The sequence below is a fragment of the Gymnogyps californianus genome, chromosome 2, assembly GCF_018139145.2.
Source record: "Gymnogyps californianus isolate 813 chromosome 2, ASM1813914v2, whole genome shotgun sequence".
Lineage (NCBI taxonomy): Eukaryota > Metazoa > Chordata > Aves > Accipitriformes > Cathartidae > Gymnogyps > Gymnogyps californianus.
Genome location: NC_059472.1, coordinates 113,770,620 through 113,798,565, shown reverse-complemented (window position 1 = coordinate 113,798,565; position 27,946 = coordinate 113,770,620). Strand labels below are relative to the sequence as shown.

Genomic DNA, 27,946 nt, shown 5'->3' with positions numbered 1-27,946 from the left:
GTACCTCAGCCTTCTCCATGTCCTGAGTAACCAGGTCTCCCGTTTCTTTCTGGAGAGGGCCCACATTTTCTCTAGTCTTCCTTTTATCACCGACGTACCTATAGAAGCTTTTCTTGTTGCCGTTGACATCCCTGGCCAGATTTAATTCTATCAGGGCTTTAGCTTTCCTAACCTGATCCCTGGCTGCTTGGACAATTTCTCTTTATTCCTCTCAGGCTGCCTGTCCTTGCTTCCACCCTCTGTAGGCTTCCTTTTTGTGTTTGAGTTTGTCCAGGAGCTCCTTGTTCATCCATGAAGGCCTCCTGGCATTTTTGCCTGACATCCTCTTTGTTGGGATGCATCACTCCTGAGCTTGGAGGAGGTGACCTTTGAATATTAGCCAGCTTTCTTGGGCCCCTCTTCCCTCCAGGGCTTTATCCCATGGTACTCTACCAAGCAGATCCCTGAAGAGGCCAAAGTCTGCTCTCCTGAAGTCCAGGGTAGCGAGCTTGCTGTGCGCCCTCCTTGCTGCCCTAAGGATATTGAACTCCACCATTTCATGGTCACTGCAGCCAAGGCTGCCCTTGAGCTTCACATTCCCCACCAGCCCCTCCTTGTTGGTGAGAACAAGGTCCAGCATAGCACCTCTCCTTGTTGGCTCTTCTATCACTTTGAGAAGGAAGTTGTCATCAGTGCATTCCAGGAACCTCCTGGATTGCTTATGCCTTGCCGTGTTGTCCCTCCAACAGATATCGGAGTGGCTGAAGTCCCCCATGAGGACCAGGGCTTGTGAACGTGAGGCTGCTCCTACCTGTCTATTGAGGGGCTCATCTGCTCGGTCTTCCTCATCCGTTGGCCTGTAGCAGACCCCCACTATAATGTCACCTGTCCCTGCCCTCCCTTTAATCCTGACCCATAAGCTCTCGGTTGGCTCCTTATCCATCCCCAGGCGGAGCTCCATGCACTCCAGCTGGTCACTGACATAGAGGGCAACACCCCCTCCTCGTCTCCCCTGCCTGTCCTTCCTGAAGAGCCTGTATCCTTCCATTCCAACATTCCAGTCATAGGAGCCATCCCACCACGTCTCTGTGATGCCAATACAATCATAGCCCTGCAGGCGTGCGCACGTCTCTAACTCCTCTTTTTTATTCCCCATGCTACGTGCATTTGTATAGAGGCATTTAGGTTGGCCCCTAATGAAGCTGACTTACTGGCTGGAGTGGCTGGAATTCCTTTGTGCTGCTCTTCAGGTGCTCTCCTGCTGACCTGTGATCCCTCTCCAGGCTCTGGGCATCTATTGCTGGCACTGGCATCAAACTGGTAGGAGTGGAATGGATTGAGGTTCCCCTCCCCCAGCAACTTTAGTTTAAAGCCCTCTTCACCAGCTTGGCAAGCCTATGACCGAAGATGATCCTCCCCTTCTCTGACAGATGGACCCCATCAGCCCCCAGTAGACGAGGTTTCTCAAAGCAAGTCCCATGGTCCAAGTAGCCAAACCCCTGGCTGTGGCACCAGTCCCGTAACCATTTGCTGATTTGCCAGATTCAACTGGCCCTTTCACATGAACAGAAGAATGAAAGAACCTGACCCTACCATTCTGTCTCTTCACTTCTCTTACTGCTAGAAGCTTGTTCATAGTTAGAAAAGCAGAATTTGAAAAATTTATTTAAACTTAGCCTGAAATTAGAAAACATTGACTAAATATGCTTTTCTAAAGACGTCAGTAAAAAGCTGTAGATGTTAATGTAAATTTCTTTTAATGGTAATTTAAATTTTCTACAAAAGTACATCACCAGCAATGGGTTCTTTGAAAAAAATTCATGAAAAATGCAAATCTCTTAAGTACTCATATTTATACACATACACACACGCGCACACACGCACATGCACGCATGCGCGTATTTATATATGCAAAGATTCATGTTAGAAAGGTTCCCAGAACTTTCTTGAATGTGTCTCCCATAATCATTACCTCCTTGCAGGAATTCCTAGTATGAAAAATGGCCATGGTCATTGAATAAATTGCTTGCTACCACTTTGTCAGTTTCTAACAAGAAGTAGCATTCTACTAAATACAATTATTTAATTTTAATTTATATTTTACCTTTAATTCCTGTATTGAGAGCTGAGCATTCTAACAGCTAGCAATATCTAAATGCAAGCAAACGAACAACTACTACTGACAGAATATGATGGTCATTTCAACATAAAGTTTCCTAAGGGAAAAACAGACTTTTCTACAAAAGGACATAATCAAATTAAATACTTGCTTGATTTCATTGTCTTTCCTAGACAATGAAAATAGAAGACATCATTTTAAAGGAACAGAAATGCTCTACGGTAATTCTTGTGTGCAAGCACGTAGAGATTTTTTTTCTGGCTGCTGTAGCCAAAATATAAATCATTTTCCACTGTGGTGTCAGGAAGTGTATTGCACTAAATTAATCACGAGCTACTTTAAAAAAGGGATAAAAAATCCACTGCAAAATGAAACAAATCTCTCCGTGCCTGTTTTCCATTTGTATTGTCATCACTTACCTTTAGAGGACGATGGAAGTGAGATGCGAATGTTGCTGAAATGCATTCAACAGACGCTGTGTGTGTGTGTGTGTTAGCATCTCTAGTGCTCTCTGCTGTGCCTCCAGCCATTGGAAAAGATAAAGTATTATAACCTGCACACAATATAATCTTCACTCTTTGCCAGGCTCCTAGCACAGGGATACACTATAGCAAGCTAAGTGCAGAAGCACATAGACTACAAGCCAAGCTGTGTGTCATCTTCTAGCATTTCCCAGTCCCAGACGTATTCTGCTGGGGTAGATAAAAGTCCTTCTGTCTCATTATAAAAGAGGAGGAAAGGCAATTCATAAGGGAAATGGAGTCATTTTAGAAAGCTTTTCCTAATAAGCCCAATAGTTCAGCAGATGTGCGCAAGTGGGGAAAGCTGGGAGCGCAGAGATCAGGCAGCTCCATCCGCCATCATACAACTGTGACTCAGCTTGCTTTTATCTTTTATGTCAGGCAATCAAAAGAAAAGCCAATTTTATTTACTGAGTGAGGGGCAAATAAACTCATGCCAATTAAAGAACAGAAATGATGTCTCTGTGGTTTAGACTGGAAGCATTTTAAAGATAAAAAATCTTGAAGAATTCATGCAGACAAGGCTTCTAGATCCTCGTCTGTCTTCCTTTGCTCCCAGAGCAGGATGGGCATGCACTGAACTTTCTGTTAACTCTCTCCTTTCAAACTCTCAACCCACAAATTACACCATCCAAGAGGCACTAGTAATATTTAATATCCCTGCTTTAATAAAGTCATTTTCAAAATGCTTCTGGGAAGACACACTTCTCTGGATCACAAGCAATAGCAATTAAAGTCAGCCTCAACTTTACAGCTGATTTTGAAATCAGAAAGAGCTTACCAAAATGTTTTGAAGTCTCTTCCCCCTCTCTCCTCAGTCTCCAAAAGTACTTTTTCTTTAGGTGATCACAAGCCTGCCTGCCTTTCTCACTGTTGGCTGTTAGCTCAGGACCATCTTCTGATTCCTGACTCAGAAGAGCTCATCATAATGTAACTCTAAGCCTGTATATTAATTCTTAGCAAAAGCAGCTCAAAGCATGTGCTTAAATGCTACTGAAACTGGGCCAACTGTGTGGTTTTTCTCCTTGCACAGTAAATTACTATCTCCCTCCGCAGCAAGCCACGCTTACCGGTAAAATGTGGTATAATCCACCGTTGAATGACAGCTCTGAAACTCCCACGCTTTGAGCTTCTGGCATTCCCGGTGAGCTCGGAGTTTCACCCTGACGGTCCCATGACAGAGCTCGGGCACAGGTTTTCTCTGCGGGCGGCTGCAGAACTCGTTGGACTCCACACGCCAGGATTCGGCAAAGTCGTCCACGTCAAATTTAAAATTCCCATCCCCCCCAATCAGGTCATCTCGCTTGTGCCCGTTGTAATTGCCACACAGACCACAGAGTTTGCCCTTCAGATGCGGCGCAGCCATGACTTCCACAAAACTGTCTCCATCCCATGAGATTTCCAAGCCTAATAAAGATATGAGACAAAAACACACGCACAAAAAAAAAAGAGAAGAAGAAATTGAGGATAACAAACTGTGCCTTATATTTGCGAAACAGTGCTCATGGGAACCTAAACAAAGCCATTGGCTTCCTTCTGATCATGTTGTTAGATTTCTATATACCTCCCAGTAAGTGCCTCTGGCAAGTGTAGTGTTTCTTAAATCACAGTCAATTACAATACACTCATGCCTGTCTCTGTTTATTTTTGTTCCTCCTTGCTAATGAATCGGGTTATCCTAAAAAATCTGGAGCCAAGGCAGAACTACTCTCAACATCGAAAGAGGGCTCTTGCAAAATTCTGCAAATTGAATTTGCTAGGGCAAATTTCTAGCTGATTTCACAGGGGTCCCAGAATTTCAGCCATTGTCACCCATTGCACAGGTCATGGGCATACAAAGGTGTCCAGGCCCCACGAGACTCCACCAGTGACCACCTTACGGAAAACACCCTTTTCTTGCCTGCAAAGCTGACACTGATCACTCATTTGGGCGAATACAACTGTTCCAATACAAGTACCTTATTTTGTGTGGGTAAAGAGAGTTAAAAAGATGACCACAACGATATGTCAGATGGGTAAAACTGTTGTAAGAAGGCATTCTGAACTGGATTCAAACTGTTTGTTCAAAAGGTCCTAATTAGCAACCTTTTGAAGTTGTTTTCATAAGTCAGCAACACTGAGGAATGATGGTAAACATCTAACCTTCATCTAGTGGCTGGGATGTAAGTGCTCTGCTACAATCTGTTTTACAGTAAGGTTTTGCACTTCTAGTACATAAAAATCAAAATTGCTTTCTGTGGATGAAATCCATTTTATCTGTCTGTATCCATCTAAAAGCTAGGTGTCTAGCTTAAGTCAGCTGTCTGGGACCTCTCTTTGATGGAGAGAAATAGGCAGCTCTGGGTCACAACATGGGTGTCTAATGCAGAGGGAATAAACTACCTTCTGAATGCCTTTCTGTTTCCAGTGATAGAGGGCCCAGAGATCAGGTGGTGACTAAAATTCTAGTTTTTACCTGGGTGATTGTAAATTAAATGAATTCCATCCTTTGAGGAGTAAATACATCTCATAAAGGAAAGCAATTTTGTTATCATATGGGATAAAAACAGCACCAAGAATCACTGCTGCTTAATTTCTACCCAAAAATGGCCTTTCTTTTAATTATTTCCAATGTCTGATGAATGCTACTACTTCACATCTCTGCAGTAACCCTCCATCTGAAGATCACAAAATCATTTTGCTGACATTAATTTATTCCCTTAAAGTACCTGTGTGCAGTGGTTAGTTAAGGATATACACAAGAACCTGCTTTTAAACAGGATAATCCAGTTTTTACCCTCTTCTCCCTGCCTGGCCAAGAATACCAAAAAGCATCACTCCGCGGTGCAGGACCAGGGCTTCACTCCAGCTTTCTACATTTGCTGTGTGGGCTGGCTTAGCACCACCCTTTCCTCTTGTAAATCAGTGCTTGTCACTATGTGATCCAAATCCTGCCCTATCCTCATGTAAGTAATTAACATACCAGTGACTCAGTTCAAAGCTGGAACCCTTCCTTTAGCAACACATCCCATTGTCTCCTATGACAATTCCTACCCGCACTGCAGAGAAACAGGGTGAGGCTCAAACGGGAATTACGGCTATAGAAGGGGTGCTTTGCCATCAGTTCATACTGTCCTGGTGCTCGCGCAGTTTACACCGTGTCACCAAGAGTTTGGGGAACGATTTACCCAGCAAGGCTGTGCAGATAATTCTGCATCACTGGTCACTACAGTCTATTGCATCATGTCTTCTTATCACTATAGGTTAGCAATGATAGCACAAATATGTCCTGAGCTGACTATGCCTGAAAGCAGTTTCAAATTATCTAATAAACCCAGCATGGATAGGGCCACTGTGTCCTTCTCCAAAGGCACTTTACACCCAGCCAACTGAGAAATTGTGCAAGACTACAATTGTTAATGAGGCCAGCACAGTGGCAAGGGGGAAAGCTGCCTTTTAAGCTGCTTCATACATTATCATTGCTGGAAAAATTCGAATTCCAGCTGTCTTTGCTTCTGACAACACTGAACAAAACAAAACACAGCTTGATTTGCAGACACCAGATTAATACTGCTGTGCTGGCATTTAGAAAAACCTTGCCATTAACTTATACACTAAGATTTCTTCAGACTTGAGAATCATGTAAACTTTCTCAAAGCTTGAAGCATCAAGATCCAAATTCTCAGACAGTTCTCTTCAGAAAATAACTCCAGTTTTTAAGGCGGTGTTCAACTTCTTCCCCAAATGAGCTCCCTCAGAAGCTGCTGACTTTAAGCAGAGTCACAAAAGACTGACTAATGATTCTATCTTAATTTTCCTTTTACAGCTTTTTTTCTCAAGCCAAGACTTACTGACTTTCAGTGAAACCACTCACGTTCATTACGAAAGGTTAACTCTAAAATTATCCTGAATATTTGTGTGTCCTTTGTGTGAGGTAAATTAATCTACTTGTTGCACGTTGCTCTGTGAACTCTAGGTATGCACACAAGAATAGTATAAAATTATGACTTTTCATCTCAGCATATAAAAATGCACATTTTTAGATCTAGAGAGCACTGCTTTGATTACTGGATTTGATTCAAGAAACTCACAGTTTAACTACCACAAAAGGATGTACTTTCCTTTAGCTGGGTATTGTTTAATTACACTATATTCTGCTGTAATTGCTCAGATGGAAGGGTAATTTCTAGCTTTGATGAACAGCCTAAAGGTTTCTGTCCATAATGGAGCTTACTCCCTTTTGGGGTAACGAGGAAGTGTATTTACTCCTATATGCATGATTATTTTGTCGGAGCCTGATCGCACTGTGCAGTGTGTGCCTTTTTGTTTGTTCACAAGCAGAAAATTCAGTTGGTTTCTGTAAACCAATAAGAGCTGTGACAGACGGGATTATGCTACGGAGCGATGTTTGAAATGGTCTCCTTGGCAGATAGAAATTGTCTGGAAGAGTTTCTTGGTGCCTATACCCCCCTTTCCTTCCCCCCTAAAATGGATGAGTTTCCCATTCACTTGGACAAGGATCAGAATCCAAGAGATGTGAAGCCAAAGGACAGAGCATCTGTCCCATCTGGGGATGTGCAGAAAAGGAATATTCTGAGTTACTTTTTAGGGTTTTCCAATTTTCCTCTTTCTTTGAAGGATGCTTAACCAACTAGTTACTTGATTTCTTAACTTGGCACACTATGTGCTCTACTGCATTTTAAAAAATTCCTTCTGGATTTATGCACATCACACACTGAGTTCCCCATGCTGGAAACTCCCATCAATTGTTCTGCATGATTTTTCATGGTAAAGGCATCCTCGAGAACTGGCACACCGCTCTTCCCTAAAGATTTAGTGCCAAAGTGGTACAGAAAACCTCAGCAAAGCGGCTTTGTGCAAAAGATCAGCACAGAAACAGCAACAACAAAAAATGCCCCTGGACTAGAGGGACAGATAAGTAACACCAGCCCTGTGACCTTCTGCTCTCTTGTGTTTTTAAAACACAAATTTTAGACAAGGACTCAACACCATCCCAACCACACCCATGACGAAGTACCTGCAAGTGCAGGGTGCCAGAATTGCTGCTGCATGGCATCCAGGGCTACAGCTGGTGAGGAATTTAGCAACAAAACAGGTTTTCACTGGAAAATGCCAATTCATCAGAACTGAAACGCTTCAGGGAGACATATCAGATTCAATGAACTTCCAACACAGCACAGGCAAGGTTCCAAGCTGGTTTCCTGCCAGCTCGCCTGGTGGGCTGCCTGGAAGCCTGGACTCTCAGGGTATGCAACTCCAGGACAGCCCTGCCATGCAGATTGCCCTGCAGCCAGGGACCACAAGGCTTCCTGAAGCTTTGGGCTCCCCTGTTTTATCAGGGCTCAGCTCCCAGATCTGCAAAAGGAAAACCAAAAGCCGTGGGAATGCTGGCTGAGCTGTAAGCACCAGACCCTGCACTTCCCAGCCCAATTTTACTTTGAATTTTGCTTCTAGTGCAGTGGTTTTGCTTATTTTTCATTACTTCCCCCTCCTCCTCTTTTTTCACTCTATACTGGGAAAGCATATATTTTTTTAAAAATCCATTTTTCATTCTGAAACAGAGAAAATTCTCCAATTTTTTTCCCCCAGAACTCGGAATTTCCTGTGGAACAAAAGGTTTGTCTTTAAACCAGTTCTACTCAGCACATTCCTCCTCTCTACAGCCTCTCTGCTGCTTGTCCTCTCCCAGCAAAATGGAGCCATGCTGTTCTGCTGCTTTCCAGGCCTGACGTGCCTAGGAAAGGAGGACTTGGCCCATCGTGCTGCGTTCAGCGAGAGAAACCTGATCCTGCTCCGTTAAGGGGAGGAATTATTTAGGCTATAATTTGCAGTGATTACACACTGTTTGGTATGTTGTCATATGCCATGTTTGCACTCCCTCTGCCAACACATGGACAAGGATGTGTGTAGTCATTTATTAGGCTTGCACCAGAGACAAATGGAATAGCAGCAGGATTAGCTGTCATTCATCTTCGATTGAAAACCTTTCCTTGGCCTGTGGTTGGCTAATGAAATCCACATCACCAGAATTCATAGCGTTCAGCTGGCTGCAAAGAGAAACCCTCAAGATGCTTTTAATTAGAAGTTGTGAATAATGGTCAACTTGTGTGCATTTTACAGACAGCCACAAAAATCTGCATTGCCACTTTGAGGAATGAGCCCAGAGCTGGGATCCACATTATGCAGACTTACATTTCCAGGGGCTATATGAACAGGTGTCTAAATTCTCAGCTCAACAGTGGGTGCTAGTGTCCCCCTTGAAAAAAAATGATGCTAGATAATGAGTATGACTATGCGTCACGCCTGTGACCATATCACTCCATAAGAAAGATTGGTTTCACTGCTTTCACATAGCATTTAATTGAATTAACAGTAAATAGTATTCTCACTGAAACAGTATTTCACTGTGTAAGTGAAATCTCTCAGGACTACAGTAGTACCTAACACATGCTAATGAGAAAGTTTTAAACTTCCCCTCAGTATTTATCTATGCAAGGATACTATAGCTTCAGAACAGTTTATCAAAACAAATATAAGTCCTCTGGTTTAGCATTTTGACAATTAATGTATTTTCTAGGACTCAAAAGACCTGAGAGTCTGCTATCGCCCTTCCCTGTTTCTACAAATAAGGTACCAGATCCTCTGAAGTTTCTGATTTCCTTTTGCGTCTGGTGCTATGGACTCTCTGTTCCTCACAGACAAACTCTTACTCGAGCACAAAGCAAGCCCAATAAGATGGCACTGAACAGCACATTAGGCCTTGGTTTTCAAACCAGGACCTCCATTTTGCTGGGTAGCCCCAGTGAAATGTTTCCATAATTTGACAACTTAAACTCATTCCAGCTATTAGTAACTATGATTTTATATCATTGCTGACTTAGACTGTAAGGTATGTTGCTGCAACTGGGAAAAAAAAATGAATGTTATGTTTAAGAACTGATCTCCTCCCTGTTCTTATCTATAAGTATCAAATGATGGTCCTGCATAAGCCACTCTTAAGTTACTGCAAGTGAAAATCATGGCACATTTGTCTATGCAGGCAGTTAATTGTCAGCTGCAGAATGAAACATAGCTTAGCAAATGTTCTGCAAAGACTTCAAACTCATAGCTGGGATCTCTGCTTGTAGGCTGCAGGGATTTTGAAAGCACTTTGGGTTCCTCAGACCTCTAAAGAGTTATAACTACATTTATTACTGCTGTCATGCTTTTTTATTGACTGCTGTTCATGTTGCACTTGAGAAGCTCTTCAGGGAGAAGACACACACACACACACACACTTGCCCTACCTGCTTTCGTTGTCACTTTCAGCAAATAACCATCCAAATCGATCTGAAATTGCGGTGTGTCGCAAGGTAGTGAGATGCGGGTCCCATTCCACTTCACTGTGAGGTGCTGCTGGAGGCTGATAGTGCTTCTGCCCAACACAAGGTCCACTGACTTTGTCCAGGAGAAAGAACGGGTCCGACGGGCATCGTTTTTTACCAGCACCTGAAAGGGCGAGGCAGAGGAGGAGCAGTCTTTCGTCAAAACGTACTGACATGTTCCCTGAAAGTTAAATGTCCGTCCATCAAAAGTGTTGTAGTGAGGGTCTCCAAATACAGTGCAAACTCCAGGCTCTGCAGGTGAGTGAGAAACAAAAGCGCCATATCAGGATCAATCAAAGTTTGAAAAAAGCAGATGATAAGAACTTAGAGGACGCCGCTCTCACCTAATCTATCTGCCCTACCAGGCAGATTTGACTGACACCCACTAGGAATATATATTTTTGAAAAACAGAAGCTTCATGGCTTTAGTAGAAGTCTTTCCCAAAGCGGGTGGGAACCAAAGGCCAATTGATCCTTGGGGCAGCATAGGAAGGCTAACCTGTAGCTAGGAACCAAAGACACATCTTCCAGCCTATATGTTTGTGCCTTAAACATAATGTACTACCCTGAACAGTTTAGGTTATTACAATGCCTGTGAAATTTTTCAAATTATTTCATTTCCAGAAAATACAAGCCCCACTCATGATATCAGAGCAGGCAGAGCCCTGGGCTTGCAGAACCCACTTGTCTGGAGATGTGTGATGGGAGCCTTCCCACCTAGCTTCAGCTTTCCAAACATGAAATGTCTAGTCTAAGCAATTCATCCAATCTCCCCCTCACTGACAGAGAGAAACAGACATGACTAGAAAGTCTTTCATCTCACCAGTTTTAGACATCTCTCTTAATACATGGGGAATTACTCTCTGGAGGAGCCTGTCTCTCTGCTGCCAGCTCTGGGAGCGCAAACAAGTATCTAAGACTACAGGCATTCCTCTCAAGACAGTTAAATTCCCCTGGGATGAGCTGCCAGGACACACCCTTAAGTTGTGTTGTGGGAGCAAAGCCTAATCCACTAACAGAAGCAGAATTCAAAACATCACATGTATATTTTTGAGGCTAATTTTAATGTCGTCAGTTAGGCAGGGGTGATCCCCTGAAATTAAAAGCCATCAGACCACTTCAGCAGGACCTGGTTCTGTCTGTATTTTACATAGGCACACTTATAAATATTGTACATTTATAAACTAGGTATATTTATGTTTTTTTCCCAAATTATCTGTAGAACCAGCATCTTTATTCAGGGTTACAAGCTATCACAATATGTTGTTTATACACAACTGACTTGTAGTAGTTATTGTTACCATGTGACCAATTAAAGTCAGTAGTACATGACTAACATGATGCAATGACTATCTAAGGGCATGGTATCTCTACCAATCATTTGCATCATTACAAATGGAGGGAGATTTCTTATTGATATTTGCAGCCATACGCTGGTCAGAGAAGCTGCAGCTCAAAGGCAGAACGTTTCCACACTCATGTCAATGATGCTGAGTTACCCTGCAGTTACCCAGCAATTGATTGAATTGCCTCGCAATCAAAGACAGCAGCAAATTTATTTGCATTGCAGCCTTCTGGTTTAACAATAGGTCCTAACCACATCTCATTGCTGCTGTTCCTGGAAGAAGGAGTCTCAAGGCAAAGAAATGCACACTGCTACTGCCAGCTGGATACCCATGGGCTGAGGCTGCATTTGAAAGATGATGCCTGTTTCAGGGGGAGGGCTTGGTGCAGTAACAAAATTTGACTCAGTAATCAGAGAGCTGTGAACAGCATCAATCAAAAAAAAAAAAAAAACCAAACCCAAAACGCAACAAAGGAGGGGGGAGTAACAAGGAATACAATTTATTCACTGGAAAAAAAATTATCCAACTAACAATGGCTCGCCTGAAAAGGCAGCTAAAAAAAGGCAAATTCAAACCTACAAAAAAGGAGGAGACATGGATGTTATGGAGAAGAAGCAGGGAACACCTTTGGTGGAGTGTAATGCAGCCCTGAGTACACAATACACCCTTCTCAGCAGGGTTTTTCAGCCTAGGCAGAGTGCTATGCTAAAGCAGCTATAATGTTTCTGGTGTTTTTCTAGCTGTAAAGAGCGTCCAAGGATACCTACATGGAGACACAGAAAATGGCGCTGAAGGGGACCCCAGGAGACATTACCTTTTCCTTCTCCAGCTGTAGTGCAGAATCACCTCTGCCTATGTTATTCCTGACAGACATTTATCTAACCTGCTCTTAAAGAGCAGTAGTTACAGCAACTCCATAGCCGCCTCCGGCAACCTGTTGCAGTGCTCGGCTGTCCTTACTGTGAGTAAGGTCTTCCTAAAGTCTAACCTCAGTCTCCCTCACCGCATGGTGCAGTGCCATCACAGAGCTGGTACCTGGGAGACTTGTACTTTATCCCTAACTTGCCACATGCATGCTTCTTTAGCTAAGCCAGTAACTAGTCTTGGCATCATTATTATGGCTCTTTACTATGTCTGGCAACTAGGGACCAAAAGTTTCGATTTCTCAAGGACATCATGTTGACAGCTCCATTAGAAGTCAAAATGAACCACATTTGATCAACACCTTTGGAAATCAGGCCCGATAGACTTTAAGCAGAGCCTGAAAACCAACACACTTAGATAAGGCAGTGCTTTTAAAAACGTGCACTTCTGTGAGTCTCATTTTCCTCACTGATACCAATGAGGATATCAATAACTGTTTTCCAAAGTCCATAAAAAGACTAATTCATTCTCTATAAATTGACAGGAACCATATAGCTTTTAATCACCAACTTAATTTTTACCTATGGGTAAAAAATCCGTAGATTTTATATGGAGACCATCTGACTTTACCGTTACTAAATCATACTAACTTGTTTCTGATTTCCTTATGTACTCATGCAATTATCTGCATGATGAATATTAAGATACATTTTATTACCTGCTCAGATTCTATTTCATTTTTTCAGGCTTTTTCTTTAAACATAATGACAACTTTTATGAAAACAAGGAAAATATCAACAAAAAAATTAGCCCAAACATCAGTGAAGATTTCAGAGGACAGAACTGGTTTTTGTCTGTGTTTCTAGAGGCCAAGAACATGGACATGTTATACATGTTATTAACTAACATATCGGGAGGGGGAGGCTGGTTCTTCACCTAAGCAAGTGGCTAAGAGGCAAGACATGAGAGGAACAAACATAATTTAGAGATGTGCAAGTAAAATTGATAGTACCAATGGGATCCAAAGGAAATATTTATTTTTAATTTCTAATGTGTTATGCAGAGTAATGTTGTTTTATGTTATGTTACATCGTGTCACGTCATATGTCAACTTGATGCAGTGCAGTTAAAATAAAAAAGAATGTATTTTGGACTGGATAGCTGAATGTCTGATCCAAATTTCGCTGTTTTCTTTAATAACCAAGGAAATGGGGGAGGGAAAAATCTACCTAAAACCAGCCTGAATAATTGATTCTCTGATATCACTGTGTAAAACATTCTTGAAAGGTTCGCTAAAATTGTGGGTTTTAAAAAAAAAATCCACACCCTGCAAGAGTGTGTGTGATAACTCAGGCACTGCCAGTAAGAAGAACTGCTTGGCCTAGAAATAAACCTTAAATACCGGGTGTAACAAGACTGCAAAAGACAGGCAACATGAAAAGAGTTCCTGCCATTTTTAGGTTTTGGGTTGTTGTTTATTTCCTTTTGGGAGAGTTTCAATCACATCATGTTTTATGGTTTGCTGCTTTTTTTTTTTTTTTTTCCTTTTTTTTTCCCCTTCTGAAACAAACCAGTCTTTCTGCTTGGCTGTTTTTGAAATCTATTGGAAGCACCAGTTCTCTAGTTAGGATCGTGTGTGACTTGCTCTTCTGCTGGGACATAATGGATGGAGAAGCATTGCTGTATCACCAAAGCTATGTTCCCCAACGCTGGAGTATGAATTTTGCTAGCTTGTGCTAACAAGGCAGAGGGTCATGGGTGAAGAACCTTCCCTTTTTTTCCTACAGTAAATTGTTCCCAGCTTATTGCGGATACTCCTTGTCTCTATCAGCTGTCTAGGGTAGAGTTAGAAAAGGGCAATTATATACACTACTTCCCCCTAAGACTCCGCCAGCCTCCAACTATTTTCAGCTTAGGGACTTTCTGAGCTAGACATGGTTTCTCTTTATTTGATAGACGACTTTTCTGTGAATTTGTCCAGTCTCCCCTTGAATCCAAAAATGTTTTTAGCATCCACAACATCCTTGGGCAAAGTGCATGAAGAACCACTGCCTCTTGCTTGCTTTGAACCTGGTATTCATTATCTTTGAAGTCTTCTTTTGCTCATCTACACATGCACATGAAGGCAAATATACCCATTCCCTCTCTGTCCCTGAAAAACACAGATTTTTCAAAGGAGGGCCCCAGAGCTATGTTCAGGAGGCTGTGATTTTCAAAGCCCCTTAGGCACTCAACTCTGATTAAACATTATTGGGACCTGGCTGCAAACACCTCTAAACCTCTTTTGGAAATCCTCCATTTAGGCTCCCAAATCAGTATTCAAAACTTCTGGCTTTCATAAAAGCTTCTGGGAGCTCAGCAGTTTTTACGTTTGTTTTTTAAGCAACTAAATATGGACTTCACGCTTTTACATTTGACTATCTTAAACTACATGTGTGATTCACGCAGTTTGCTCAGCTCCCACCTAAGGCTCTACAGCTTACTTGCAAACTAATAGTAATAGTATTTAGGTGCTAAAGTGAATACTATAGAACTCTTGGCACGCTTTCCTTGCATTTACAAATCATGCACCCAATTCAAATGAAATAGTGACTTTCATTAGAAAAGGTAAGGAGGAAGGTAACTGTGGGCAAGGAGCACTGTTTTTGAAAACACATTTATCTGTACAAAAAAGGAAGCTGAAAAAGCAACAGCAAGGAAAAGAACATTTTAGCATTCCCCAAGTTTTAACATAGCCTCATGGGGGGGGGGGGAGTTTATGAAAACATGACCTGTTTTGGCCAATATGGAGGGATAAAAGCCTGAAAGACAACTCATTTCTAGTAAGTAGTATGCTGAGTAAAGGTAAGAACCACTTATTGAAATAAGTGGTTGCCAAAAAGTACCTTTCTGCCTTCCACCCAATGCCCCCACCCCCCCAGACAGTATTTAGCCTTTCTAGAAAGGCGATATATATATACTGCTTGGTGGAGGCTAGACAGGCAGTCAGCACACACATCCTGACCAGCCACAGAGCATGAGCGTATTGGCTGGGCAATTAGCACACTTGTAGCTCCAGAGCAGCCACAGGATATATTGTCTCTAGCTGGGTTTATTATTTGTTGGGATATAAAGGAAATGGGACACAAATCCATAGGAAACCAGGCTCTGTTAGCTCTGGTGCTCATGGAATAGCTTGTTTTATTTTTTCAGGAGATCAGAGCAGTCAACTGAAGTCCAAGATGTCCAGATGTCTGGTCACACTCTTCTGGGCTTGTAGCTAGTTAAGAGTGGCCAAGAAAAATATACTTTAAATTATAACTAAAATTGGTTTGGACACTTTCTAAGTAAGGAGAGGGAGGAAAAAATACAAGTTTACCAGTTAAGGGTGTTCTGGTTGCACATCTATAATTCAAAAAGATCTCAGCTTTTTAAAAATAAAATGAAACTTTGAATGCAATTAGCCCATATGATGAATTAAGCCCTAAATCAAACAGAACACATTATTAACTTTTGAAAACTAGCTACAGAACATGCATAATAGAATTTCATTAGCTTTTCTGTAAAAAATGCATAGCCATAGAGTACTTCCCTCATAACTGCTGCATAGTGCAGCTTGATATAATACACATTACAAGGTGTGGTGTCAAAAACTCCACAGGAGTCTTTATGGTCTATTTCATAAATAAAATAGCTATTCCAGTTTGTCCAAATACATATTTATACAGTAGACCATCATGGCTGAAACGGCTGAGGAGGTAAATCATGAACAGCATTCCAGTATGAATAAACAATTGTAGTCTTTTTGTTGGTATGTTTCTCCATGGCAAGGAAATAACACAAGAGACAGGACCAGCAGGGACCTATGTGGTCCTTTAGTCCCACTCCCTGCTCTCACAGGTACCTACAATGCATAACCCCACCTTTTTTTTTTTTTTTTTTTGCTTTGAAGAGTCAGCACTTTTTTCAGTATTTCTATAAAAACACATAAAAAGGATGCAGGACCAGGTGAAAGTACCAACATTTTACTCCTAAGGCTGGGTCCAAATGCCCTTGAGTTTGGTTTAGCTCCATTGGTCATTTTGTCAATTAAAAAAGCTGCAGAATGATTTGTGATGAACGAAATTTTCTGCCCCAAAAGAGGCCTTTACTGCAAAATTAGTCGTGTGTACTGCTAGACCTAGATGACTGCAGTCCACTTTGAAAAAACTTCATCCATAAAGCCTCACAATGACTTGAGTAAGACTGTGTTAGGATTATTGATCATGATTAAAATATATCTACATGGTTGCAGTAGGAAGCTTTCATACTGTATGCTGTAATTTCAGCAAGGCCTATCAATTCTTCTTTGTCAAGAACAAAGATTTAACCTCCACTGCAAATTCCCATCTTTGTCTGGAGTTGAGAGCAGTCTGTTAATATTATTTGAACTCAGGTTTAGTGTTTTCTTTTTTTAATATGAAAATGACCTTGGTCTAACATAGGATTACTAATTTATGGAATTGACGTCAGTGGTGATTTTTCTAAATCAAGCCCAAAAGAGTACATTTTATTACGTTTTTACAGCAGCATAAACTAAACTGTTGAATTTTCCACTGGTATGACCACTGTGTTTAATTAGTGATAACTGTACGCCAGCCATGGAGCTTAAACAGCAACATGCCAAAACTAACCATAGTTAACTTCGGCAACAGTAGACAAAAGAGACTCTCCAGCCCTTTAGGAGATGAGGTACTTTTTCTCTCTGCAACAAACTGCTTTGAAAATAATCCTTTGATTATTTTTGTTTTTCAGTTTAAAGTGTATCCTTTAACAACGTGACTGGTTTTGACCCACTTCATAGAAATTGGCTGCATTTAAACTGTACTCAAAGCTCTCCTGTGTACAGTATGTTCTTGTACCTCCTATGTTGTTTTTACTTTGGAAAATTAATATCTGCTGGACCGCCAGAAATGTCTGGTGTGTTAATATGTGGAGAGAGGATCAACATGAGTGGGTGGGTGAGGGAAAGGGCTGTGCACGTACAGCTTATCTCATCAGAAATTGGCTGAATTAGCAAAGTTTCTAATTACTATCTGAGATAGTGATCATCAGTGAAATCCTTATGCCTTTTGCCTGTCTTATGTCGTGATGAGATTTACAGCACTTCTGGCGCAAAGGTGGAATTACTTCCTTGCAAATGGCAACTGTTAAAATGCTAATGTTAAAACAGGTAGTGGTAGCCACCACTGCTGTATGACAGTAGGTATTTATGCTCTTTGATTACATTACCTGATGAAAGCTGGGAACGGCCTTTTAATCATAAAAGCTTAGAATCAGCTCAGCATCAGTTCTCCTCCAAATACTAAATGGGTCCACAGTGAGACACCTCTCCAAAAAAAGGATCCCTCTGTTTCATGTGCAACAGAGGAGCATGCCACTGCGGGACAGTGCAATGAGCCTCGCAGCCTCACATACAGCCAGTGCAATGCAGACAGGAACCATAAGAAGAGGCTAAGGGAATAAAGTTGTTTATCCTGAAGGCTTTGGGGAGACCTAAGAGCAGTCTGCCAGTACCTAAAAGGAGGTTACTGGGAAGATGGAGCCAGACTTTTTACAGATCTGCATGGCAGGAGGACAAGCAACAATGGTCTGCCCTTAATTTCACATGTCTTATAGTCATGACCATTCCCTTCTTATATCATCAAGAAGTTCTGACTTTTTAGGTAACCTGGTTCTTAGATGAGTTATTTTTACTTTGAAGAAATCTATTTTTTGCCTCCTTCTCCCATGAAACAATTATCAGAAGTCATCCTTCTCTGGCAGCATTTCTGAAGGAGTCACTGTACTGTCCTTCTTTTTAACCCCTTACAGTAGAGGGTCTCCAGTGCTTTGAGGGAATGGCTGGCCTCATTTTCCTCCCCCTCTCATGTTACAAAGGAACACATGAGAAAGATTAAATGAGACTGAAACACAAGAACAGAAGCAAGATAGAGATGGATAAATTCATGACACTAATGACATGTCATGTTCGAGCAGAGGTCTATGCAAATTTCTTCTCCCTTGAAACTGAGCTAACATGAAATCAACTGCTGGTCAGTTGAATCCCCTTTCATTTCTCCCTCTGCTCAGTATTATTTCAAGTGTTTCTGAGATTGCCACTTGTATTTAATTTCATTTTGATACTGAAGACTTGCAAACTAGATTTATTTTATCACAATTTACATGTTTCAAAATAACTGAGCTGCAGAGTGGAAAAACAGGTATTTAGCATATGGAATCTGTGCAAACCAAGAGGACCCAGAATTGAGTTGATCAGCAAAACCAATTTGATTTTAGACAAAAGAATAGGAAACACTCTCCTTAAAAACCTGTTCCTTCTTTCAGAAGCCTTCCTATAAATCATAAAACCCCATTTTAGCAGTCTGTCCCTATTTGGTAAAATACTTAAACATGTCCTGAAGGAAATATATAATTGTATCCTGTTAACTTCAGCGAAGACAGGTCTCGCTGTGAAGACAGGTCTCGCTGTTGACTTAAATAGGACAAGCTTAAAGATAAGTATTTGTGCAAGTGCTTTGCTGACTAGGAGAGAACACAAGTGTTATCATAAGATGATCATTCCTGAAGTGAAGAGTAAAGGGATAAAAAGGTGATGGTTGAGCTAAACATCACACAGACAGAAGGATAGTTTTCTATTGTACTTTCCACTGCTGCCCCAGACTGTGTCTCAGATTTCTACACACCTTTTTTTAACTCTCACAAATCATCTGCAAAGGTGTTGGATCATATATACACATAGCTGGGCTGTTAGTTACAGGTATAAAAGGTACGCAGTCCTAAAAGTTACAGCTCTATTCATTTGCTTATTTTATTACCTACAAATTGCACAGGCCAACTATATCCTTCAAAAAGCAGCACCTCAGATTTGACAAAAATAGTGTCATTTAGAAAAAATAAAATAAAATAAAAATAAAATACCCAGGCATTTTATTTTAAATTTACAAATTTATAGGAGGCAAAATCTGTGGCCAGCAATAATCACCTGCCCTTTAGCCACCTCTAAAAAGAAGGAAGAAAAGCAAACATACTTCTACTATATTTATTTTCTCTGATAGAATAAAAAAGAATTTAAAGAATGTGAAGAAAGAACTTACTTTCAGTGCAAATAGGACAGCATCCTTTTCTGTTCAGGATCTTACCCTAATAGGGAGAAAGACAGGCTGATTTAATGAAAGAGTTTTTGGAGCAATGACTGTGTTATGTTGTAAGGCTGGATAAGCCTTTGAAAATAGTTCAAGTTGTGTTTGAACTCAATGCCCTGGTTACAGCTTAAAATATCAGGTGCTAAAAACAGACAGAACTATTCAAAGAGCTTCCTGGCAGTCTTATAAGAAATGAAATAGTAAAAGGGTTCTCTGTTACCACTTTTCTCTTTAGAGAAAGTGTGAGAGAATTTTGGACTCATGTATTCATGGATATCTAAAGCAGACTAGTCATTGGGTTAACAAGATCGCTACGTTTTCCCCCACCTCCCAAAATATATACATTTCCTATGCACACCCTTTTAGTCGCCACACAGAGGCAATCTGCTCCACATCCACCCCCACACTCCCCCCAAATCATTCATTTTTCCTACAAAAATGAAGGAAGGAAGGAGGCACTGGTAGAGATCTAGTTTGGCCAGATTTCTTTCATGGCTAAATCTTGTGGTATGTCTCACCAAATCGTATTACCAATCATGGACCAATTTCCCCAATGAAGTAAATGGGCATGCATCCAAGGATGTGCAACGTCTAAAAGCAAACAATTTGGTCTAGTCATAGTAATATGGACAAAAGGTTCAAGTCTTTATTTACCACTCTGTCCAGGTCAATTTTATTTATGGTTGTGTCTTATACAAGGCTGGCTAGAAGCAGGAGGCATGACTCTGTGTACGTACATTCATGCTCCTTTTCAGTCTTCATCGAATTAAAAGGTATTCTATCTGATTTTACTTAAATTCCCTAAAGCTAACCATCAAGCTAGAGGATAAGCCTGGAAAATTTCAGACTGAACGATGTGTTTTTCCAAGCGAAAACTGGCGTGGGTTATAACAGAACTTATGGTGATATTGGAGCTCACCCGCATTCCCATACAGGGAAGGAAGAGGCATATGGAGCTGTGCTGCTCCCCAGCACTGACCCTTTGCTCCAACAGTAGTTGAACACAGAGAAAGTCCCCTTTGTGGGACCACTGCTCCTGTTCCCTACCAAGCAGGTGAGCAAGGAGTGGCCAGCAAGAGTGAGCAAACGGAGCTGTGCTATTCTGCCCACTCAACAGTGCAGAAAAGCTCGTGAAAACAGACAATAGGTGGCAAGTCTATGCAGAGCGGGGAAGTGGGCACAGGCAGTAAGCCCTATTGCTGTCTACCTTGCTTTCTGCCTACAGCGGTGCCAAGCTTTGATAATGTACATGGGGAGAAATGAACTCCAAGTATCTGCCGGCAGACTGGAGTGGAGTGTGCTCTGTCCTGCTCATGCTTGATGGACCCAGACAGCATGAATGAGAACTTGGTGATGAGTGCACTTGGGCTCATCATCCGCAAGGCATAAAAGTTCAGTGTAAGCTTGTCTTTGAATGTGCAACTGCATGTGAACAGGCTTGAGGCACATCTGGACTTGAGAAAAGGGCTGGATCAGAGTTTCACTGGCAGTGTGGGCAATGCTTAGATGTTTGTGTGACCACCAGGCCTCAGAGCAAAGAGAATTGCTGAGGACCAGGCTGCAACAGGGAGACCTACCAAGCACCTGCTAGGACAAAACCCCTTAAAGGAGGAACCGTTAAAACTGCACAGAAATAGAGAGGCTGGCAACACTTATTTGTACAAATGGAAGACATGCAGCTGAATGCCACACACTGCACTGCACAGCCTTACCTCTCCATTTCAATAAAAGAGTTGAAATCATCAGCCGAGCTGGAAGTGGCAAGAATTCAAGTGAAATTGGAATCTCCAAGGCAGCCTGCTGAGGCTGGTTACTTGAGCCACCATGTTGGCCCGAGATCCTGTTTTTGTCTTGTAGAATAAGGAAACCCATTATTGCTAACATGTGCTGCAAGAGTTCGTTAGCATTGAGGGTTCCCTTAGGAGTGGGCTAAGTGATGTGATCCCATTTTTGCCTATGAATATTTATAAGCAGACCACATTTGAGTCTATTTATTTTCTGGGATTTTTCTTCTTTTTTATGAGGTTTTCAATTTTATGTCTGAGGTTTTTATTTTCTATTTTTTTAAGGCAAGACTAATTGCGAGGGGGAAGGGGATTGTTTGGTTGTGCAATAGCAACAGCTGTTGTTTTTTTGTGCTTCATTTGGCACTAGAGTAAAAACAGCAACTTTCTGTTTGTAATAATAACAGATGTGTATAACATTAAATGCAGTCTGTGCTAGAGATGGGAGAACATGTTCTGAATAAATTTTCAACTCACTTGAAGTTCACGGGTTCAAAATTTACCCACAGAATCGAACTCTGCAAATGTCTTCACATGCCGTGAATTTAATTCTATTAACTTTTGCACAGCCTTGGAGCTCAGAAAAGGCTGTATACTGTAAAATTCACCAGGCTTTCCTCTAGTAGTACAAAAAGAGACATGTCCATGACCACTGACCATTACCACAGGCTTACATTGTTAGTGGGCAAAGCAAAGGTGTAAGGAGAGGAGGCGAGGCGGAAAATGATAAGGATGGGTAATTGGAAAGGAGATGCCACAAGGCAAGAAAGAGGCTGGAGCAGGGCTAGAGCAAGTGAATAGCAGATTAGGTAAGAAAAGGTCTAAAGGATCTCTGAAACTCCGTCTTGCCAAGTGTTGAGATTACTCCCTTTCTATAAAGTATTTAAGCATGTGTTTAAGTTTAAGCACACATGGAGGGCCTACTAACTTCAGCAGGACTGGACACATGCTTAATAGCTTTGCTGGATGGGGGCCAGTGTGTACCGCACCTTGCAGGCTGACGCTCCAGGTAACTGAGAGAGGGAATATCTATGTGGAGTCAGCAGTCAGAAAGTAAGAAACAGAAGCCACAAGCCACAAGGCTCACTAGAAGCCCAAGGAGGACCGATTTTACTATAAACATGACAGGAGGGATTGAAGTTGTGACATGTATTGCCTCCGCTGCAGATGAAAAGAAGCTAAGAAAGACACTTCCTGTAATTACTGATACAGGATTAAATGGTCCAAAAAGAAAAGAATAAAAGAAACAGAAAAATGTGCCTAGCCCTATGAAGAAAATGAAAGAAATGGCAGAAACAGTCTTCAAAAATATGTCAGCCTGCCACAAACACATTGAATAATACAAATGGTTGCACGGTATTGGAAATTTCTGCAGAATTACCACTTTGAAACCCAGCCTTTCAAGAAATAATTGGCCAAAATCTATGTTGATAAATTAGATAATATTCCATCACCAAAAAAACTCCACAACACCATGCAAAGAATATTAAGACTGTATGGTAAAGCATTTAAGTCAAGGAATAATACTGTAAGTTCCTTGTGAATCTTCAATCCTTTCACACTCAGTTGTGTGTATCATAACACAGTTTTAATGAGATAACTTTATGTGGCCTGACACCCTAAGGGACACTAAACAGCATTTCATTCCACAGCAGTCTTCAATAGTCAGTAGAGACTGCTTACTGCCAGGAATATTGTAAAGATAGAAAAGAAATGGAGTTCACACCCCTACAGTTTGCAGAGACAGCAGCATAACTCTATGCACGATATCCAGACTTTCAGTATCAGAATCACTAATATATCTTTATCTTGAATAATGTGGTGTGTTTAATTAATGTTTATAGATTTGTGACAGGATCTCTCATCAAAGAGTGGAGCACAGATGAAAAGTAAAAGATTTAAATCCATTAGCATACATTATTTGCTTTAAAATTACTTGGTACCCACTTGGAATAGGAAAATAAATCTCACTCTAGAGTTTACATTCTTTCTCCTACTTGTCCTTCCAATTTAGCTTGGAAGACCAGAAATGTAATGTGTACCTGTGGAGGAGGGTGGGTTTGAGTGCAGCTTTCTGTAGACTCCATTTTAAGGCGGGTAGGAGGCTTACTGGTTAGATAGTGGAGAAAATGGTGCTGCAGGGTAACAAAGCTGGTCTTTTCAGCCCTAAGGAACTGGACCTTGTCTGAGGACTCAACTTGGAGGTCTAGGGCAGTTCAGGACTTCACGTTAACCTTGGAGCAAACTGTGTAGCAGTGCTGAACGAGTTCATCAGTCAGTTATGCTGCTGCAGGACTGCGGATAGTGAATTTTTACCCACCGCTATTTTCATTTTAGAAGCCACTTCAACTGATCATTTCAATGCTCAAATTTATATATGGGTACTCTGAAGTGGTGTATTTCACTTAAGATCTATATTAAGCCATATAAGTTATTTGATCTCAGAATCATCTTAAATGTTTGAAATGCATCAGCACAGGGAAAATATAAGTGAGATGCAGTGTGTGCCAGGTTCTCGGCCAACAAAGAATTTGAAGAGACCTAAAGAGTTCAAGCTCTCACCTCCTGCTTATAGTGTGAATGGCCTGAAGGGAGCAAACCCAGTTGCCATGAGCCATGCCACGTTCCCAGAAGAGCAGCTCCATTTGTTCACGCTTCCTAAGATGTATGCAACATCTCACGTCAGGCCCGTTAACAGGAGAACTGCCCTCTGCAGTGAGTGCCAGAGTGACAGGAAAAGGATGTCCCCTCTTCTGAGGATGCAAGCATCGCTCTTGCAGCCCACTGTCACAGCAGAACAGGGAGCACCAAGGTACAGGCTCTCTATTCTACCACTGCTTTTGGCTGTCAAAAGTTTACACGTATAAAATTTTACAAACTAGAGTTTGTCATTTAAAATTTTATACTTAGGTGTCTGTGACTCATATTTTCCCCACTGGCTTCCAGGACGGAGAAGGAAACACTGAGAACGTGTAATGCTAACGACTTGGCTCTCTCTTCTGCAGTTCTGTTCAAAGATCTGCCCCTACATGAGGTGCTATTTAGAGCTCCCTCTTCTGAAAGCTTGAGCCATTAAAACAAAATAATCTGTCAGTGACAGAAATCCAAGAAACAAAGGCTGACTTTAGCTCGAGGTTTCAAGTAATGCTAATTTTTGAAGCAATTAAGTAAAGTTACAATTGCACCACTCTTTAGGTTCACTTCTGACTTTCAAATAAAAAATATTCAGGCTGCAACCTTAGAGAAAGTGGCATGGCTTGACTGAAATCATTTGCTTTGCTTTGCCTAATTTACATTTTCAACCAAGTATTAAGCCTCATCTGCACTGAGAAATGCAAGTACAACCTCCTGTGGCTTGCCTTAACAATATGCATGCTCTTGAAATATTAACATAGTCATCTCACCACCCTATAAAGCTATTAAATATATGTGAAAGAGATGTTCCAGTGCAGATACTTGGGACAGAGAAAGCTAAAGGGAGGAGGAGAAACGAAGCACAGAGTCTTCAGAGCAAGGACAGAGGCAGGAAGCCCATATTCACGGTAGCAGTAGCACTCCTGGGGAACGCCAGCCTAAATTAATATGCCAGAGGATCCCTTCTTTCCAATCTGCAGGCCCCACTGCCATGCACACACTTCCAAGAAACACTGAAAAAGATAATGGTGGAGAAAAAAGAGAAGAAAGCTCTGTTCTTTTAAAAAACTCACATGAGGACAGCTGCTGACTGGAATGCACTGTTTCTTGCGACACTCTGTCTTGCCTTTCACACAAGCACAGATGGTGCAGTTCACAGAGGACCACATCTCTCCATCCTGCAAGAGGGAACATGATATAGTATCAGCTGGGGTGGCAACAGGAAGCTATTTCAGCAATGTATCATTGCACAAGAAAGGATGACTTTCCCGGTTGGCATAGTGTCATTGTTTAGTCTAAATTATTTTGAGGTGTCTGTCCGTGGCCAGTCGGATTAAAGACAAAGATCAAATTCAGCAGGGTTTTCTTCCCTTTGGCCCTCTAGGTCAGAAATTCATTTTTCCAAGGCTAACCAAATCACATTTGCATTTTTCATCAGTGTCCTGATTATTCGCATTGCTTTCTCTCCAGTATGTGTCTGAGATGTGATCACACCTACCACAAATTTCCATTTAAGCTCACATAATTAGAAAAACCTGATTCATTGGGTTGAGTGACGTCTTTAAGTTGTTGCATGTGAAAGTATTTGATTAAGATGTCAGCATATAGTGAATTTATTCCCAGATGCAGCATCACTTTGACTTAGGGCAGGAATGGTCGAATAATGAATTCTAATTTAGATTACTTACAGCACTTTCACAGATACTTGATCTGCGAAACATCTGAAAATGTTTAGAAGAGATACAGTGCTGAACTTCTCAAATGCAGAGCAGGTAAGACAGTCTATGTATGGCTCTTAAAGTATTAGGTGCAGAGCAAAATATATCTCATGCTCTTGTCCCCACTTACTTGGGAAGGATTGCTTGTGGAACTGCCCTGGCTCCTTTTTACATCGTGTTGCATTTGCCAAGTGTGGTTCCTAAAATATTCTGTCTCAGCCACTTACAGTCTTGTGCTAGCCCGCTTAGAGCCAAAATGTGCATGTTTTCTGTTTACAGGGCTTCTGTGAAGGAAGGGGGAGGATAGACCTGACAGGAACAGGCAGTCCAACCAGACAGCTGTGAACAATTACGTGCCCACCTCAACATAATGTTCTGACCAGAGAGAAAAACAGACTAAATCTGAAATGCCAAGGAGCCTAACGTATTCACTGCAGCATGCTTGGTCAAAGGCTGTCTCTCCCCTATCTTTTGTTTCCAGGCCATGTTACGATTGCCTGGTGTTTCCAATGCAGCACATGTTCTTGTGGGCCTCTAATGACCACTCTCCAAGCATCTGCTAAGGTATCAGAATATATCATAGCTGACTGCATGCAGCTACCCTGATTTTTTGTCTCACAGCTGTTTTTGCACAGGAGTGCAAAAACACATTCGCTGTGCCCATTCTACCTGTGTTAGACCATTAACTTCAACAGAGCGATGCTGGATTTACCTTTTTGCACATGAGGCCAGAAATGGGTGTACTGTCTCGTTATTTTTTCTTACTCCATATAATACTTCGTAATATAATAAAATCTTCACAAGAAGCAGAATATTTTAGTTGGGTGCCTAAGAAGCAGGCATTTGTTCCTGAAGCACAATAGCACCAGTGTGAAAGTGCCAATCAGATGGAGTATAGTCTCAGCATACAGTCGGTTCACATGTAATTTCCAGAATAAACACTTCAGCTATGTACACAAAAGATGGAATAAATGGGAAGCAATTCTGGTTGAGCAAACCAAGTATTCACAAAGGATTTAACATTTGATCTGATTCAAGGGTCTCTTAATTCACAGATGGCCCATGAGGTGACAGAATCTTTTTTTGACACAGTGTGAAAAAAGCTGCACCACTTGGAAAAACAAACAGGGTCTCACCAATAGCAGAAGTGTTGTGCAGGGAATCCCTTGTGATTTGAAAACATTGGGTGAGAGTGCAGTAGGTAACAGTTATTACATGGCTATCCCAACGTAAGATGTCAGGGGTGCTGTCCTTAGCAGAGACTTGAAATGTAGTAAATCAAGATGAGTAACTTTCAGCCAAGATGAACTTTGCAAAGCTCCTGTTGGCTCAGCTATGGAAGAGACTCTTTGGCTCAGCACATAAAGCCTACATACCACTCAGAATATCTTCTCCATGACTATCACTGTTTGTTTGGGAAAGCAGAGCATTACTATATCTTACTAAAAATGCATTACTTGTCATGAAACAGCAGCTTGAATCTCTGCATACGGAGAGGGAGACAACATGTCACATCAAGAGGAACTAATCTTTAACTGCTGTGTATCAGCAGAATTCACACAAACTCAGAAAAAAAATAGCAGATGGCAAATTTTGCAAAGCTTTGCCTCTGAGTTGTTCCATCATCAACCAGGATGGTGAGGATTCTGCTAAAAAACAAGCCACAATACTAATTTACAGTAAACTCATGCTGTTTCAGCTGTTAAAATGGCATCTATTCTTGAGCCACACCTGAAACTTTACCTGGAAGATCTTATTGCCAAACTTGCACACTTTCACTTCCTCGGGAGAGATATATGAGACACACTCCTTGCAGCAGTGGTCTTTGTTTTTATTGCATTCATCAGGAAGTAAGCACCTCTTCTTACATATCACTGTTGAATCCTAGGTAAAATGACAAAAGAAAATAATGAAATCATCACCAAGATGTTTGTGCTCTTGTGTGTCCTCACCATAACATTTCTGCTTGCTTAGTCATTGCATCCACCCAAACTACAGCCCAACTGCTTTGAATAGGTCAGCTCAGAGAAAATAAAAATTATTTACTGGATTAAGGGAATCTTTCATGGTCCGTGAAGCTAAAGCCCAGCTTCTACTTCTGTTGGCCTGCAAAATCTTATTGATTTGGTGACACTTTCATTTTTTTGCCTAGGTGCAAAAGTGCAAGTGGTCACAGTCATGTTAGAGGAACTAAAAAAAAAATCACTGCCCTTCAGCAGAGATGTGGTAATTCACCATTTAGAAACTCCTCTTCCACTGTAATGCAAAATTAAAGAGGATCACATAATCTGAGTAACTTCATTTTGCATCACAGAGTCAGGCATCATGTCTCAGCTGAGGCATTCAATAGCTTTTTAAACTTTCCTAGCAAGTGCTCTTCAGATCAAATTCTCGGGGACCACACAAGATGCCAAAGAACACCACTATCAGGGCTTACAGTTCCACAGGCCTACA

General features: G+C 41.4%; 2 protein-coding genes across 2 annotated transcripts in view; one reads left to right on the top strand and one right to left on the bottom strand.

The window, feature by feature from the left end:
* Nucleotides 1–27,946, top strand: part of LSM5 (LSM5 homolog, U6 small nuclear RNA and mRNA degradation associated) — a 756,742-nt gene that overhangs the window by 142,400 nt on the left and 586,396 nt on the right. The window lies entirely within an intron of this gene.
* BMPER (BMP binding endothelial regulator) overlaps nucleotides 1–27,946 on the bottom strand; it is a 150,922-nt gene that overhangs the window by 44,201 nt on the left and 78,775 nt on the right. The window contains exons 9-13 of the mRNA XM_050915812.1: nucleotides 27,236–27,376; nucleotides 24,848–24,952; nucleotides 19,309–19,354; nucleotides 9,906–10,235; nucleotides 3,690–4,026 (exon numbers count right to left, since the gene is read on the bottom strand). Coding sequence (XP_050771769.1) covers nucleotides 3,690–4,026; nucleotides 9,906–10,235; nucleotides 19,309–19,354; nucleotides 24,848–24,952; nucleotides 27,236–27,376 — 959 coding nt within the window. The remainder of the gene's footprint in view (nucleotides 1–3,689; nucleotides 4,027–9,905; nucleotides 10,236–19,308; nucleotides 19,355–24,847; nucleotides 24,953–27,235; nucleotides 27,377–27,946) is intronic.